The sequence below is a fragment of the Lithobates pipiens genome, unplaced genomic scaffold (assembly GCF_037356315.1).
Source record: "Lithobates pipiens isolate NorthernLeopardFrog02 unplaced genomic scaffold, aLitPip1_a1.2 Scaffold_30, whole genome shotgun sequence".
Classification (NCBI taxonomy): Eukaryota; Metazoa; Chordata; class Amphibia; order Anura; family Ranidae; genus Lithobates; species Lithobates pipiens.
The window spans coordinates 147,162,911-147,178,722 of record NW_027507791.1 but is presented as its reverse complement, the minus strand read 5'-3'; the positions used below and the strand labels follow the sequence as shown (position 1 = coordinate 147,178,722).

Here is a 15,812-nt window from a genome sequence, read left to right as displayed (position 1 = left end):
GAAGCTCGGGGATAAGGATAAGGACACTGAACATTGAAGCATGGGGATAAGGATGAGGACACTGAACATTGAAGCTCGGGGATAAGGATGAGGACACTGAACATTGAAGCTCTGGGATAAGGATGAGGACACTGAACATTGAAGCATGGGGATAGGGATGAGGACACTGAACATTGAAGCTCGCGGATAGGGATGAGGACACTGAACATTGAAGCTCGGGGATAAGGATGAGGACACTGAACATTGAAGCTCGGGGATAAGGATGAGGCACTGAACATTGAAGCATGGGGATAGGGATGAGGACACTGAACATTGAAGCATGTAGCTCAGGATAGGCACTACAAGTCCCAGCAATGCAAAAACCTACTAGGTAACAAGGGAAGTATTAGTGTTGTAACGAACGGCCCAGTGTTTGTGTTGTGTGTAACATCACTTCCGTAACATTATGTGATGGTTTCGCTGAACTGTATTGCCGAAACTATGTTGAAACGCACGGCGTGAGTGTTTGGAACGCATCGCGCATGCGCAGTACGCAATTTCTGGCGGCAACGTCACTTCCGTAGCATCCTGTGATAGGCAGCAAAATGTGACACTACACCACCACAAGCTCAACGAAGCCAAAATAATGCCTCTGCTGTGCATACACCCTTTACATATCACGTGATGGTGGACGTATACTTCTTACATGTCACATGACGCTCGCTGGGCGTACAGTTTCTCTTGCTCTATCACATGATCTAGTCGAAGACCGGAAGTTGTTCGTTCGGTTGTTAAGCCCTTCGGTTAGACTATCTCGGTACAGGTGATGGCCTCCATTCTCGAGGAATACGAGGACTCCCTGTCTCGGTCCAACCTTCCGAGCCAGACTCGGGTGCCTGGGATTCCGCTTTCTGGTAAGGCATCACAGATAATGGGCTATATTTGTCCATTGCACGCTGCGACTTGTGTTTTCATAACAGACGGATATCTGCACACCCCAGAGCACTGATAATGCAAATCTGTGTTGTCGCCTTCCATGGAGGCAGGCCAAAGAATGGTCTGTACCCTGCACGCATCCTCAGGCTGTCTGATTAATGTAGAACCGATGCAGAGCGTCATTGGTGGCTAATCACCATCTTATATGCTTTTCTCTTAAGAATTCCTGTATGTCATGTGTTAGTGATACTTCGTGTGAGGGCTAGTTTACACTTGCTTAAAGCAGTTGTATACCAGCTGATGTGTTTTTTTTTTTTTTTTTTCCGCTCACCTGCAAAGGAAAAGGCATAATGAGCTAGTATGCACCGCATACTAGCTCATTATGCAATACTTACTTTAGAACGAGGCCCTGACATCTGGCCCGATCCACGTCGAGGGAGCTCTGTGTTTCTTCCGGGTATCGCAGCTCCGGCGCTTTGAGTAGCCAGAGCCGCGATATCGTCACTCCCGTGCATGCGCATTGGGAGATTTCTTCCTGGCAGGGTCCGGCGTCTGCCGGGCTTTCAGCCGAGAATCATCTGTGCGCATGCGCTGCTGCAGTCAGCGCCGCATTGCGAGCGGAATATCTCCTAAACCGCACAGGTTTAGGAAATTTTTACCTACAGGTAAGCCTTATTATATGCTTTTCTGTAGGTAAAAGTCCCAAAAATTACTATACAACTGCTTTAAAAACATGGCATGGCTAACCACTTCAGCCCGGACCATTTTGCTGGCCAAAGACCAGACCACTTTTTGCGATTCGGGACTGCGTAGCTTTAACTGACAATTGTGCGGTCATGCGACGTGGCTCCTAAACAAAATTGGCATCCTTTTTTTTTTCTTTTTTTTTTCCCACAAATCGAGCTTTCTTTTGGTGGTATTTGATCACCCCTGCGGTTTTTATTTTTTCCGCTATAAACAAAAATAGAGCGACAATTTTGAAAAAAAAAAAAAGCATTAATTTTTGTTATAATAAATATTAGAGGTCGACCGATATGTGTTTTTCTCTGTCCGATGCCGGTATTTAGAAATAATGGCGGCCTATATATGATGCCTTTTTTTTTTTCTTTTTTTTTTTTGGTGGCCGATAGGGGGATATATATATATATATATATATATATATATATATATATATATCTCCCCCTTCATCTCATAAAATCTAACAGACACCTTTCCCACTGGGGCGTTTTTCAGGCGCTTTTGGGCTAAAAAGAGCGCCTGTAAAGTGCCTTAAAAACGGCTCCCCTGCAGTCTGTGTGAAAGGCAGAGGGCTTTCACACTGAGGCAATGCGCTGGCAGGATGTTAAAAAAAAAAAAAAAAAAAAAAAAAAGTCCTGCAAGCAGCACTTGCCACCACTACTGCCGAAGCGCATGCAATGCGATTTGGCACCAGTGCTTCACGGGCGCATTTAACCTCTTCCTTGGCCCCTAGCTGGGTTATATATGCCCCACTAGCAGCTGAATAGCGCCACTAAAACTAGCAGCATTTTACCATCAATGCCTGCCCGCTCCAGTGTGAAAGCAGCCTTCATAAGTGATACAGAAAATTTCTTACATTTAAACATTTATTAAACAAAACAAAACTCCAATCCGTTTACTTGTATGTATGATTTAGATAAACAAACAGAAAAACTATATATTAAATGAAAACAGGTAGTCAAAACTTTTGTAGGAAAAAAAATGGGCTAACTTTACTTTTTTTTTTTTTTATATATATATATCATTAGTGTATTATTAATTTTTCCCCCCAAAAAATTTAATTTAAAAGACCTGCGCAAATGCCGTGTGATATTAAATATTGCAACAACCGCTATTTTATTCCCTAGGATGCTAAAAATATATATAATTTTTGGGGGGTTTTAAAGAGGAGGGCCGTTTAAAAAAAAAAAACAAAAAAAAAAAAAAAAAAAGTCAGCAGCTTCAAACACTGCAGCTGCTGACTTAATAAACACACTTACCTGTCCAGGGCGCCCGCGATGTCGGCCGCCCGAGGCCGACCCGTCCCTCGGTTCTCGGGTCCCGGCGCCGCCATTCCCTCTAAGGGAAACAGGCAGTGGAGCCTTATGGCTTCACTGCCCGTTTCCTACTGCGCATGCGTGAGTCCCGCAGCACTTTCTGAATGGGACGCGCTGTGTTCTGGAACACACAGTTCCCAGAACACAGCGCGACCCATTACCCAGAAGACGCCGTGACGAGGAGAGAAGACAGAAGATCTCCGCGGAGGAGGAAGAGTAAGATTAGGATTATGTGCCTAGCAACAGGCATTTCTGGTAAGTAAAAAAAATTTAAAAAAATGTTCATTTTTTTTATTTATTTTTTTTAGATTTTTTGTTATTTTTAATATTTTTTTTTTTTGTTTTCAGGGTGGCCCTCCACTTTAAGTGATTTTCTGGCAGAAAATAAAGGATTTTTACTTGTAAGCAACAAGTGTCAGAAAAGATTTAGTCTTTAAATGATTAAACTGAGAACTCTACACACTGAGTGGAGTTCATTCATTCAAGTGTTAACATTGTATCTTTTTACTCTTTTCTTGGCAGACTGCCCAGAGAGGAGGAAAGCGCTTCCATGAAGACTGAGGCAACTTGCACTGACTTCTATACAGAAGTCATTTTCAAGTCACGCTGTAGTTCTAAATCTGCCTTTTCATCAGCACAATCGGCTAATGACGATTAATTAAAAAACTGCGAATATCGGTCGACCTCTAATAAATATCCCCCAAAAATATATAAAAACATTTTTTTTCCCTCAGTTTAGGCCGATACATTTTCTTCTACATATTTTTGGTAAAAAAAAAATCGCAATAAGCGATTATTGATTGGTTTGCGCAAAAGTTATAGCGTTTGCAAAATAGGGGATCGTTTTATGACATTTTTATTTTTTTTTTTATTTTTTTTTTTATTAGTAATGGTGGCGATCAGCGATTTTTATTGTGACTGCGACATTATGGCAGACACATCAGACATTGACACATTTTTGGCACCATTGTCATTTATACAGCAATCACTGCTATACAAATGCAGTGATTCCTGTGTAAATGACACTGGCAGTGAAGGGGTTAACCAGTGGGTGACAGTGTAGGGGTGTGTTACTAACTGTAGGGGGCTGGGCTTTCTTTTAGTGAACACTGATCTCTGCTCCAATCACATGGAGCAGAGATCAGCGTCACTTGTTGCTAGGCAGAATGGGGAGATGCTGTTTACAACGGCATCTCCCAGTTCAGCCGCCCTGTGAGACGATAGCGGGTATGCCTGCAGCGATCGAGTCCGCGGGACCCGCGACTGGACTCACAGGGGGCCGGCGGTGCACTCGCAATGGCAGGGCGACATTTAAAATTGGACATACCTGTACGCCAATATGCTTGCCCGTGCCATTCTGCCGACGTACATCGGCGTGCGCCGGTCGGCAAGTGGTTAAAGCTCTATGCATGCCAGTCAAAGCCCCTGTCACTAAATAAAATGGTTAGCTTGCAGTCCTGTTTACACCTTGCCTTTTGCGCTACTTCAAAAATTCGACCCCATGTCATTTTTAATGGTGCTAGAACTCTATGACAAAGGTCACTTGTGGTTTTTGAGAGGCTTTGTTTAGCTTTAGGTTTGCTTTGTGTTGGAGAAATTGCAGGTGTAGCACTTGACGCTCAGAATCCCTCTTATTCAACTTCACATCATTGTGGCAATAAATCTTTCTTTTTTTAATTTCTTATCTTTTATTCTTTCATTACTTAGTCCAAGTTTTATTACATATAAAAAGAAAAGAAAAACCAGAAATAAAGATAAAACTAACATCTCGTTCAATATTCTTACGTTTATAATTGTAATACCTTATCTTATTTACTAGGCTATTTTTATTATTTATCCCTCCCCCCCCCCCCCCTTCCCTCTTCTCCCTGATCTGTTGGCCCTCCCTGAATCCATTTCACTTTATTCTGTTAATGCTTGTGTATATAATATTTCGTCTTTTTAAATATTCTCCAAATTACCCAATATCTCTTCATTTTGTTTTCCTCCATTTTACTTAGATATTCCATTCTTTGTATCCATTCTCTAATGGGGTTTTTTTTTTACCTGTAGCCAATTTTTAGGTATTAAGGCTTTTGCCGCGTTGAGCAAAACAGGAACTAGCGTATTTTTTATTCTTTTTTTAAATTGATTACTAGTTTTTTCTTCTGCCCCTAGGAACAGACACTCCCCGGGTCCTAGAGGTATTCTTTCCCCTGTTATTATTTCTATATAATCTATTATGTTACGCCAGTATTTTACCTCCGGGCATTCCCACCAAAGATGAAATGTTGTTCCGGGTAATTTGCATTCTCTCCAACATTGTATAGATTTGAAGGGATCTATTCTGTGTAATTTATCTGGTGTTAAATGCCATCTCATCAGGCATTTATAGTTAGCCTCTATTGATCTTGTGTCCGATACATAACTGTGCACTGAATAATCATCAGGGTCTCATCTACTTTGAAGCCCAAATCTTGTTCCCATTTATCTATGGATGGTATGGTGCCGTGGCCCTCTATTACCGCGAGGAAATCGTATACCTGTGAAACAATATGTTTTACTACTGTTTTCCCTGTACACAGTTTTTCCATTGCTGTAAGCATATTTTCGTTTCTTACTGGTTTTGGGATAGAATTTAATAAAATGTTGAATCTGTAAATATTCCCAATCTCTTAAAGTTTGTCAACTATGTGCCTGCGCCGTGAGTCCAGGTTCTATCCCCACTATCCAAGTGGACATAGAGTAGAAATAAAAAAGAGCCGAGCGCAACGAGGCCGAGCCCGAAGCGTGGCGAGCGAAGCTCGTCTGCGAGGGGCCCTCTAATATTCACAACCCTATGTCCGCTTGGATGGTGGGGCTACCACCTCCACTCATGGCGCAGGCGCCGTTCAGCTTCGGAGATTTTCGGAGTACGGCCCGGACACTATTTGATGGCCGGACACTATACGGCAGAACACCGGAACACCCTATACAAGTCTATGGGAGAAATCTAAAGTGCTAATTTTAAAGGCTGATATGCAAGTTACTGTCCTAAAAAGTGTTTGGGGACCTGGGTCCTGCCCCAGGGGACATGGATCAATGCAAAAAAAGGTTTAAAAACGGACGTTTTTCAGGAGCAGTGATTTTAATAATGATTAACCACCTCAATACAGTGCAGTTACACCCCCTTCCTGACCAGACCAATTTTCAGCGGTCTCACAGTTTGAATGACAATTACTCAGTCATCCAACACTGCATCCATATGAAACTTGCGTCCTTTTTTCCACACAAATAGAGCTTTCTTTTAGTGGTATTTAATCACTAGTGGGTTTTTTATTTTTTGTGCTATAAATAAAATAAAACGTAAATTTTGTGAAAAAAATGCCTTTCTCTTTGTTTCTGTCATAAATTTTTGCTAATGAGTAATTTTTCTTCATAAATTTTGGCCAAAATTTATACTGCTACATATCTTTGGTAAAAATAACCCACATTAGTATATATTATTTGGTCTTTGTGAAAGTTATAGAGTCTACAAACTATGGTGCCAATCGCTGAAAATTGATCATATCTGATCAGGCCTTCAGTACATCAGGTGTACCTCATTTCTTGAGACACTAACAAGTCAGGAAAGTACAAATACCCCCCAAATGACCCCTTTTTACAAAGTAGACATTCCAAGGTATTAAGTAAGTAGCATGGTGAGTTTTTTTAAGTTGTCATTTTTTCCCACAATTCTTTGCATAATGAAGATTTTTATTTTTTTTACAAAATTGTCATATTATCAGGTTATTTCTCACACACAGCATATGCATACAACAAATTACACCCCAAAATACATTCTGCTACTCTTCCCGAGTACGGCGATACCCCATGTGTGAGACTTTTACACAGCCTGGCCACATACAGAGCACCAACATTGATGTAGTACCTTCGGACGTTCTACGAGCAAAAATGACGCTTCTCATTTCTCAACCACCTAATTACACTTTTGAAGGCCCTGGAGTACCAGGACAATGGAATTTCCCATAAAATGACCCCATTTTGGAAAGCAAACACCCCAACGTATCTGTGAGGCATAATGAGTCTTTTGAATGGTTAATTTTTTTCCAGAAGTTTTTGGAATATGTAGAAAAAAAACTTTTATTTATTTTTTACACAAAATTGTCAATTTATAAGATATTTCTAACACATAGCATGTATATAGCAAAAATTACAACCCAAAATACATTCTGCTACTCCTCCCGAGTATAGCAATACCACATGTGTAGGACTTTTCCACAGCGTGGCCACATAGAGAGGCCGAACATTGAAGTATTACGTTCAGGCGTTCTAGGAGCATAAATGACACATCTCATTTCATTCCTACCTATCACACTTTTGAAGGTCCTGGACCACCAGGACAGTGAAATTACCCACAAAATGACCCCATTTTGGAAAGCAAACACCCCAATGTATATTCTATGAGACATGGGCTGCAAATAGGTACTCGGGTACTCTGATGGCCTGGTGACAGGTACTCGGGTACTCTGATGGCCTGGTGACAGGTACTCGGGTACTCTGATGGCCTGGTGACAGGTACTCGGGTACTCTGATGGCCTGGTGACAGGTACTCGGGTACTCTGATGGCCTGGTGACTGGTATTTGGGTACTCTGAAGGGCGGTGACGGGTACTCGGATGGGCCGTGACGGGTACTCAGGTACCCTGATGGGCCGTGATTGACAGGTACTATAAGGGGCGGTGACAGGTTCTCTTTATTGGGGGGGGGGGGCAGGCAGGCAGGCAATCAGTGTGATTGGTGTACACTAAGTGGTAACGAGATGTTACCGCAATCTCCTCCTCACACACGATCGGTGTGTGTGGGGGGGGGGGAGAACAACCCGGTAACATCTCGTTACCGCGGTTTTACATTTTAGTGATCGGCTTTTTCATATGACCGCCTCCCGCCACAATAGGTGCGCCGCCTGGCCGTCATTTGACGGCCGGCGGTTAGCATCTAGTTAATTAAATCTTGTTTTAACATTAGTTTCCCGTCCCGCGTGATATCTTTTATTTGTAAATCCTTCATTTGTTTCCCTAATTGTGTGCCATTTCCTGGAGTGAAAAACGTTGTACCCTCTAAAGGGATTAGTGGTGAGTTATATACCCATTTATTTTTCCGGTGTATTACATCCCATTTTTTAAGTGTTGTTAAAGTAATTTCGTGTACCCTACTACTAGCTATTCTAAATTTTGGTGGAATCCAAATATTTTTTTGTAATTGTGAACCATCAAGTGTCTCCTCCATTTTGACCCATTTCTTTTTAGTGCTTGGATTTGTCCATTCCACCAATCTCGCCAAAGTAATTGCAAAATAATATCTATATATGTCTGGTAGTGCCATTCCCCCCTATTTTTTTTTCTAGTTCGTATTTTATATTTTATCCTAGGTTTTTTATTTTGCCATATAAATTTTAAAAATAAAGTTTTTATTATTTTAAAAAAACTATTTGGGATATTTATCGGAAGCCTTAAAATTATATATGTGATTTTTGGTAATACCACCATCTTCAACATATTAATTCTTCCCATCCATGTAATTGATCCTTTATTTATGTTCCATAACAATGTTTTGATTTAATAAAAGTGGAATATAGTTGGCATGATATAACTCGTGAAGTGTCTTTGTAATTTTAATCCCTAAATATGTTATTTCTTTTTTTTTCCCCATGTAAAGGGGAATTCTTGTTGTATGCTTTTCTCTTCCCGGTTATCTAATCCTACATTCAAAATGACTGTTTTAATTGGATTTATTTTAAAATTAGAGAGTGCGCCATATTCTCTGTGTGTTTTTTTTTTTTTTATTTTATTTTTTTTAATTAAACTTGGTAACGACAGTCGTGGATTGGTCATATATAGGAGTATGTCATCCACATATGCCGCTTTATGTTATTCTTCCCCCATTCTAACCCCTCCTATATCAGCATTATTACGAATCTTTGCTAATAGTGGCTCCAATGCAATCACATATAATAAGGGCGAGAAGGGACACCCTTGCCTTGTACCATTTGACATATCAAATGCGGATGACATACTCCCATTCACCCCCACTGTAGCTGACGGATGGGTGTATAGGTTATTTATCAATTTCAGCATTTTTGGGCCGAGGCCTGCATTCTGTAGGGTTTCCATCATGAAACACCAATCAACTCGATCGAAAGCCTTTTCGGCGTCAATCGAAATTAATATCATTGGGGGGTTGGTTTCTTTGTCTTTCCCCATGAGTAACAGGGTCCACATGCTATTGTCTTGACCTTCCCTACCTGGTACGAATCTTGCAGGTGTAGCACTAACCCCCGAAGGAGCTGCTGGTTATTTCTGGGCTTACCGTTACCTTCTGCTTCTTCTTGTTTCACGTGTAGGGGATGTCCCATGGTAGATGACCCAGTAACTTGAAACTGACAATAGATCCACTTGAATGGATTTTATTTGCAAACTTCAACCATTGAACAGTCTTTTTACTTGGGATCAGAGGGTGGGAAAGGAATTAAGGTACTCTCAATGTCAAAGCCTATAAACGTTAAGGAACTTGCTTACTTTGACTGCATCCAGAGAATAGCCATTTGCAGCTGAAGGAACATTCAGTTTGGACAGTCCCTCTCTCGCAAGGCCTAGCCGCCAATAAGGTGTTTACTCAGGAACAATGTCTTTATCACCGACGTTTTTGCAGAACACGTAGGGAAACTAAGCTGTAGAACACTTGTAGGATACCTGGATCTTTCAGCCTACTTGGCGATATCCACAAGACCGGATTCTCTCGGTTACTTAAGCCCTTGCAGGCTCTTGTTAAGAAAACCAAACTCACATGTGGTGTTCTTCTAAAGAGTCCTCCCCTGGAATGCCTGAAGCCCAATGGGTCTCTCCCGAACTGGAGACAGCACCCATCCACCTTGGAATCCTTCCTTGGTTCCCTTGCCTTGGGCTAGCCAGCCCCGAGGCATTAAAGTCGGATGGATCCACATCCCAGGCCATAGGCTTCCCGGGGGCTTGTCAGGAGGACCAGGACCATGTAATCAGCACAGCATACTGGACCGGTGTTCTGGCATATTCAGTCCGGCCATCATATAGCGTCCGCAGAAGAAGCTTCGTAAAATTTCCGAAGCTGAGCAGCGCCTGCGCTGTTAGTGGAGGTGGTAGCCCCACCATCCAAGCGGACATAGGGTTGTGAAAATTAGACGGCCCCTCGTGGGCGAGCTTCACTTGCCACGCTTCGGGCTCAGCCTCGCTGCGCTCGGCTCTTTTTTATTCCTACTCTATGTCCACTTGGATGGTGGGGCTAGAACCTGGACTCAGTGCGCAGGCGCCGTTCATCCTCGGCTATTTTCGGAATCTGTGTTGCTATGTACTGCGCATGCGCAGTACACAGCGGACACTATCTGATGGGGGACCTTATATGATAAGACACCTGAACCCCGAATCATGTGACGTCCGCATCTTAAATACCCTTTCCCAGAGGGCCACTCCCACTGACCTGACTCTGAAAGAGAGTAACTTAAGCGCCTGACCAGATCATAGTTACACGCCTGCCACCAGAGACAGCACCCCCCCCCCCCCCCCCACCCACCTGTGCTCAGGCTCTGAACAAACTGTAGTTTGGGTAAAGTTTTAACTTTGAAAAACCGTGCGTGCTCTTCAGGAGCCCGCCGCTACACAGGTATGAGATATCCACACAGAGGACATCTGGCAAGCTTCCCCAAAGCTTCAAAAGAGCATCACAGAAGCACCACTGAAGCATCAAAAATGCATTGTAAAAGCATATTGAAGCGGTATGTGCTTTAATGTGTGTTGAAGAAAGTGTAAATGAGCCTTTACAGTCACCCTAATGGTCAGGGAGTTGCCTATTCTATTAGCCGAGACATCTAATTCCTGTGTACCCAATCCTGTTGTTTTACTGCACCTGGAAAGCACAGGTACTGCACCCAGCCCCACTGCCTGTAGTCTGTCAGTCTATGGGAAGCTGAAATATGCCATGGCTGGGCAGGGCCCAATGCTGTACAGAGTGGTACTTGCCTGATGTAGAAGAGATCTTAGGTCTTGTTCACATACATGGCATAGGTGTTAAAACCAAACAGTGGAGACACTGTTTTACTGTCCATTTGAATGCTAAGCATGGAAAATAAATCGATCTCTTGTAGAAAACGGCATACCGTAAACCCCTTAAATGCCCTAGATCAGTGATGGCAAACCTTGGCACCCCAGATGATTTGGAACTACATTTCTCATGCAGCCCCACTATGCTGCGGAGTGCATAAGCATCATGGGAAATGTAGTTACAAAACATCTGGGGTGCCATGGTTCACCATCGCTGCCCTAGATGTTTATCCGTTGTGCCAGTGCCATAATTGGTGTGTGTATAATATCACTGATCAATTTATTAGCCCTGGCTCACACTGAATGCAACTTTGAAATCATCATGCTACTTCACTTGAAGTAGCATGATTTCAAAGCCGCAGGTCAGTGCGATTTCAGGTGCAACTTGTCTGACATCTGTGCTTCTTCATGCACAAATCGCCAAAAATAGTGCAGGAACATTTTTTCAAATTTGGTACAGGTTCATCTGTGCCCACCAGTGGAGCCTCACCAGTGCAGCCTCTTCAGTGCCCATCAGTTATTACAGTAGAATACACTATGTATAATATATAATTATGGACCTGTCTATGGTTCAGTAAGGCTTGAATAAAGCATGTAGTAGCAATTTAGTTTATCTGTTGTTGTGCCTAGAGGGCGGAGAGATCACATGTGAAGACTGCAGCCAGTAAAAGAAAACCCAGAGGAGGGAGAATTCAATATTTAATGAAAGTAGAGTACAACTAAACATTGTGCAAATGCATGCTTCGCATTTCTAAGACTGTCATCTGTGTGCTCAGCAGTGTGGCTGGAGTATGAGGGGCGTGATTTATATTAACATGTACAGGTCTAGTGTACCCTTTCACATTCACTGCAATTCCCAAAGGTTCATGGGAAATGTGGTTCCTTTTCCTGTAAAGAGAGACGAGTGGATATGATGTTGTTGTTGCTGTAATACCTCCACCTTGTCAGAATAGATGCTGCATCTTTCGAATTAGAGAGCTGACCAGTTAGGCCCCTTTCACGTGTGCTTGTCTGTTTGATGGACTCTTCTTGCTCAGAGGAGAATCGGTCCGCTGATCCCTGCTGAGCAGGCAGATGACACGTCGGTCTCAGCTTAAAGTGCTGTGACGGACCTGTCAGCGCCCGCTCTCCTCTATCGGGAGATCGGAGGAAAACGGGCCGCTTGTCTGTTTTCATCTGATCTGCCAGATGGATGGAAAATAGAGTTACCTTCCTGTTTGTATTTTACGGACAGGATCGGATAACAGCAGGTGTTGGTGGACATGTCACCGCTGACATCTGCCCCTCAATAGGAGTGAATGGAGGGTTCGATCAGGTCCGCCTGAAAAACTGGGAGGCAACCTAATCAGCCCATGTGAAAGGGGCCTTAGACATTTCCCTTCAATGGTAACGCATTTCACATCTATATTGTTTAAAGTGGTTGTAAACCCATTACAACCACTTTAACCTACAGGCAAGCCTAGATTAAGGCTTACCTGTAGGTGCAAAAAAAATCTCCTAAAAGGTTTAGGAGATATTTGCAGAAATAACGCAGTGTGCACCGATGTCTATGGCACACTGAGCGTGCCATTTCTAACGGCGATAATGCCGTTTAGTGGTGGCACCAGCATGCATGCGTGGGAATGATATCGCGGATCTGGCCAGTCACAGCTCCCGAGCCACGATACCTGGAAGTCACTCCGGGATAGATGGCAGCGTCGGAGGGGGTGAACGACGGCTGATACGGGGGCTTGGATCTCAGGTAAGTAATTCATAATGTGGTAGCATGCTAGTAGGGCTGCAACTAACGATTATTTTCATAATCGATTAGTTGGCCGATTATTGTTTCGATTTATCGGTTAATAACCTTAAAAAAAAGTGTGGTGTATAATTTTAGTTAATATGTTAAGTTTAAAAAAAGGTAATTTATTCTTTAAATATCTCTATATGCAGTGGTGAATATAAATAACCAACTATATGGTTGGGGTGCAAAATATCTAATCCACTCTGAGAATAACAGACTGAAGAGAGATACTGTATATACCATTAAAGGGCCATCTGGTAAATATCATCAGACTACCTCTAAGCCCATTTTTTTACTGGCCGATTAATCGATTATGAAATTAATCGATTACTATTTTCATAATCGATTAGTTGTCGATTAATAGATTCGTTGTTTCAGCCCCCCCTACATACTAGCCCATTATGCCTTTGTCTTGCAGGGTGTAGTATTATTATATATATATATATATATAATATATATATTTTTTTCTTCCTCTTTAATGTTCTTTGTAGGGGTGTGTACTAATTGTACTAATTTTTTTTTGATTATGTTATAAATTGTATATATTTCTCAATGGCCACAAAGGCTATCGATCCACTCTGTGTGCACCAAAGGTATTTGCAAACCCAGATATTACCTTGTAGCAGTGACATCAAGATGCTTTACATGTAACTAACAATTATTTTCATAATTGATTAGTTGGTTGATTTAATTGGATAACAACCTCCAAAAAAAGGGCAGTGTATAATTTTAGGTAATATGTAAAGTTTAAAAAAAGACACTTTTGTTTATTTTGCCGACCTTCCAGGACGGCACAACTGAGAGATATGGGTTCATCCCTACAGGAAACACAATCACTTGACAGATTTGTTATATGTCCCCAGCCTTCCCCTTGATCCTCAGTATTGATTGTGTTTCTCCCGAACACAGCAGCATGTTTGTTTTGTTTTAAAGACTGATGGTCTCCTGTTGAGAGGTTTTAGGGAAGCCGGGGAGGGCTGAACTAACCTGCAGGCTGGCCCTTCTCACAGGTTGCCCCCAAGTTTGCACCAGCACTCTGGCCCTGGGGAGTGTGCACCATCGCCGTATGTGCATGAAACACCGCCACCAGCTGCTCTCTCAATGCCGGTAATCATCTTGCAAGAAGTACTGCATTCCAGGCCTCACTCTGATACATGGTCGCATCAGGAGCAGCGTGGAGAGACAGAGCAAGGCCAGCGGTCAGGGTCAGCTCGCTGTACTAGCCCCACAAGCAGTACCAGCAGCCCTGGTCCCAGCAACCCCCCCCCCCCCCCCCCTGAGGCAGGGAAGGCAATTACAACTGCAAGCAGATCCAGGTCGGGGCACGGTGAGTACAGACCCCCCCCTTGGAAAGGGAGGAGGTGAAGGTCTGAGAATTCCTGAGCCAGCCAGAACAGGCTGGGCTTAACCAATAATCTTGGGTCCCAGGAGAGGTGTGTTTGCTAGTTCAGTGTGAGTCACACAGCCTATCTTTGCAGCTCTCCAGATGGGACAATAGCTTGAAAGGCGGTGATTTTGCCTTTATTCTCCTCCTCCAGTTTGACCTGAGGTTGGAGAAGCGAACCATGTGGCAAAGAAGACCAAGCAAAGAGTACTTCCCTTTTACATTGGGTGCTTAGCAGCAGAATCCCTAATAACAGCCAGGTGGTTTTGGGGTGTTGAGATAGGACTCCCTCCCTCAATCCATGGTGCTACTATCCTTTCCCTTGTGTCTGGGAACAAATGGCCCAAAAACTTCAGCTATACCAATGTGCACAGCTTCCTTGTAACTCGGATGCCGTGGCTATTTAAAAACTAGTTTACCAGCCTTCCACCATAAACCCTAATATAGTACATCAATATGGTTGAATCTATGAAGAGGTGTTCTATTTTAGACACAGTCTCTTACAGGATGTTCCTGCCATGAAACATTCCTAAAGAGTTAATTGGAAAGGTTGTGAGGTGGTTTGCAAAAACCTGGAGATTCCAGGAATAACAACAAGTTCCAACCTAATTGTTTTCTCCTTAGGCCGCGTACACACGGGCGGACTGTCTGTCCAACTTAGTCCGCTGAAACACATTTCAGCGGACAGTCCGCTCGTGTGTGGGCTTGAGCGGACTTTTTCAGCGGACAGTCTGGCGGACTAAGTCTTTCGGAATGTTGGAAAGACTGTCCGCTGGACTTGCTTTTGGGCGGACAATCCGCGGACAGTCCGCCCGTGTGTGTGCCAGTCCGCCTAACTTTTGAAATGAGCGGACTTTTCCCGCCCGGAGAAAAGTCCGCTCATTTCGAGCGGGTATCCAGGTAGGCGGGGCCCGCGACGGAGACGTCGCTGGCCCCGCCGCCTGGTATGGACTTAAAGGGGAACCCCAACGCCGAAAAAAATCGGCGTGGGGGTCCCCCCAAAGTCCACAACAGACCCTCGTCCGAGCACGCTACCTGGCCGGCAAGGAAAGGGGGGCGAGCGAGCGCCCCCCCCTCCTGAGCCGTACCAGGCCGCGTGCCCTCAACATGGGGGGTGCCTTGGGGAAGGGGGGGCCGCGCGGCCCCCCCACCCCAAAGCACCTTGTCCCCATGTTGATGAGGACAAGGGCCTCTTCCCGACAACCCTGGCCGTTGGTTGTCGGGGTCTGCGGGCGGGGGGCTTATCGGAATCCGGGAGCCCCCTTTAATAAGGGGGCCCCCGGATACCGGCCCCCCACCCTATGTGAATGAGTATGGGGTACAATGTACCCCTACCCATTCACCTGTAAAATTAAAAGTACCAAAAAAAAAACACAACACACGAGATAAAAATATTTTATTGCACAGCTCCGGGGGTCTTCCGTCTTCGGGGGTCTTCTCGCCGGACTCCTCCGCTATCTTCTTGTAGCTCTTTTGCTAGCGGAGGAGTCCGGCTTTCTTCCTCGCCGCGGCCTCTTCTCCCGACTTCAGGGGTCTTGTTCCCCTCTTCGGTTCTTCTGCCGGGCCACCGCGCCTTCTTATAGCTCT

General features: G+C 43.9%; 1 protein-coding gene across 2 annotated transcripts in view; it reads left to right on the top strand.

Moving 5' to 3' along the window:
• The first annotated feature begins 665 nt into the window (after positions 1-665).
• Positions 666-15,812, top strand: part of VPS18 (VPS18 core subunit of CORVET and HOPS complexes) — a 151,590-nt gene continuing 136,443 nt past the window's right edge. Inside the window, exon 1 of one of the 2 annotated variants that reach the window (XM_077464926.1) lies at positions 666-893. In XM_077464926.1, the coding sequence (XP_077321052.1) occupies positions 806-893 (88 nt within the window). In that variant the 5' untranslated portion in view covers positions 666-805. The remainder of the gene's footprint in view (positions 894-15,812) is intronic. The other variant, XM_077464927.1, reaches the window with a different exon arrangement.